The 1,954-nt window shown below is 48.8% G+C and overlaps 1 protein-coding gene across 1 annotated transcript; it reads right to left on the reverse strand.

Moving 5' to 3' along the window:
- Positions 1-206: 206 nt before the first annotated feature.
- Positions 207-1,519, reverse strand: PPTG_15292 (hypothetical protein). Its single transcript, XM_008912344.1, has 3 exons — positions 1,161-1,519; positions 1,006-1,077; positions 207-931 (listed from the first exon to the last, which is right to left on the reverse strand). Exons 1-3 carry the CDS (start codon positions 1,374-1,376, stop codon positions 617-619), a joined length of 603 nt encoding a protein of 200 aa, XP_008910592.1. The 5' UTR covers positions 1,377-1,519; the 3' UTR covers positions 207-616.
- Between the last annotated feature and the right edge of the window lie 435 nt (positions 1,520-1,954).

Consider the following 1,954-nt stretch of genomic DNA (forward strand, 5'->3'; position numbering starts at 1 on the left):
TCCACCGCGTTCGGGGCTTTCTACAAACACGAGCTGTTTCTACACGACTTGAACATTCCAGGTACGAAATATATTGAACATTTCCAAGAAGATAGTCTGCTAAGTTCTTCGACAGTATGGCGCCAGGGACTTATTGGACGACCAGAGCCAACGCGAGTGCGTAAGCTACTGGCAAACCGCTCAGAGCTCAAGAAACTAGAAGAATTTGCCAATCGACCCAACGCGCAGCTGGTAAGGACTAGAGTGAAGTCATTTTTGTTGTTGGACGGAAAATAACTTATCACACCGGTAGATTCCGATGCAGATCGAGGTTGGCAACACTGGCTGGATCAAGGTCATCATGGCGGCGTGCTTCAAACGGGGCCAAATTGACAACCGCAGACGCGATGACGAACGAGAAATCAAGCGCCAACTACGTGACTGGTAAAAAAAAAACAAGTAGAAACTAAACACAACAAAAAAAAAGTTTACGCATTGTTCAGCACTTCTTTCTGCCGTCCAAATCGAACCAAGCAATTGACACGACACACCGCTCGTCCACTGTTCGCCTCCGTTGCTAGTTTATCGTCCTGTCCTGTCGGTAGGTTCATCCGCTTATTTTCCCCTCTGCTTTTTTTTAACAGCAGCCACTCGACTTCTTCTTGCCACCTCCGTACGGGTCCACGATCTCCGGTAGTGCGTTACTCTCAGCCGACGCTGTGGGCAGCGCCTGGCTGATCTGGATGAACAAATCCGACACATTCGTGTCCTCCTTTGCACTCGTCTCAATGAACAACGCGCCGATCTCCTCGGCGTACGCTCGTGCCTGTGACGCCGGCACCTCCCGTTTCTCCTCCAAGTCGCTCTTGTTGCCGGCAATAGCAATCACAATATTGTCAGGACCCAATTGCTTCAACTCCTTGACCCAATTCTTCAGTGTCGTCAGCGATTGCTACAAGTAAAATAAACAATAAATTAGTTAATACAACAAAATATAAATACAGAGAAACCCCGTTGCTGACGCACCTTTCTTGTGATATCGTATACAACGATGGCGGCCGCTGCTCCTCGGTAGTACATGGGTGCCAAGCTGTGGTACTGCTCTCAGAAGAAGAAGAAGAAAAAAAAAAACACTATAAGATTAAGGAAGAGCAAAAGGGAAACTTTTAACAAAATGCTACCTTTTCCTGGCCGGCGGTATCCCAGATCTGATACTTAATGGGCGTGTCGTTGACCACGATCATCTTGGACATGAAGGACGCGCCGATTGTGGACTCGGAGTACGGACGGAAGTTGTTGGTCACGAAGCGCAGTACCAGCGAGGACTTGCCCACTCCCGTGTCGCCTAGAAGCACCACCTTCACCTCGCGCGCCTTGCTGTTGCCTGCGTCTGCCATCGTTATATGCTCTGGTTCTAGACACTCGCGTTCTGTTCTCTCTCGCTTTTCTCGCTCTGACCAGACGAGAAGACGACTTTTGGCCAATGGTAGACGACAACACTAGCGATTGGATGAAACGCGTATCAGAGGCATTACCTAACCGAGCGGAAAACAGCAATAAACTGACAGGCGACACACCGAGCAGCGCTGGGGGTAACAGGACTATTTTGCTAGCTTGTTGCCCATACATGTTCGCTGAAGAGCGTTCGTGGCTCGAAACGTCGATATTGATTGCTTTACTTTTAGTCATTATCAACTCTGCGATGACTGCGCGTTGTCTGCTGGGATAGCCGACTGCTTCGAGCTGTTGAAGCAATCGACGTCACAATGGGGTGCTAAGATGGCTACCACACCACAAGTCTTCTGCTTTGCGAGTGGTCTGTCGCCACGTACGACAACATGACTCAAGGTAACCAGGAAACGTCCACATTACAAGTACGTCCTCGAGCTCATCTGACTCCATTTCTGAGTCCATGTCTGAGTATCTGAGAAGTGTAAAAACTACTTGGTAATTACTCTTTTTACGAAACGACTGG

Source organism: Phytophthora parasitica, assembly GCF_000247585.1.
Source record: "Phytophthora parasitica INRA-310 unplaced genomic scaffold supercont2.46, whole genome shotgun sequence".
Lineage (NCBI taxonomy): Eukaryota > Oomycota > Peronosporomycetes > Peronosporales > Peronosporaceae > Phytophthora > Phytophthora nicotianae.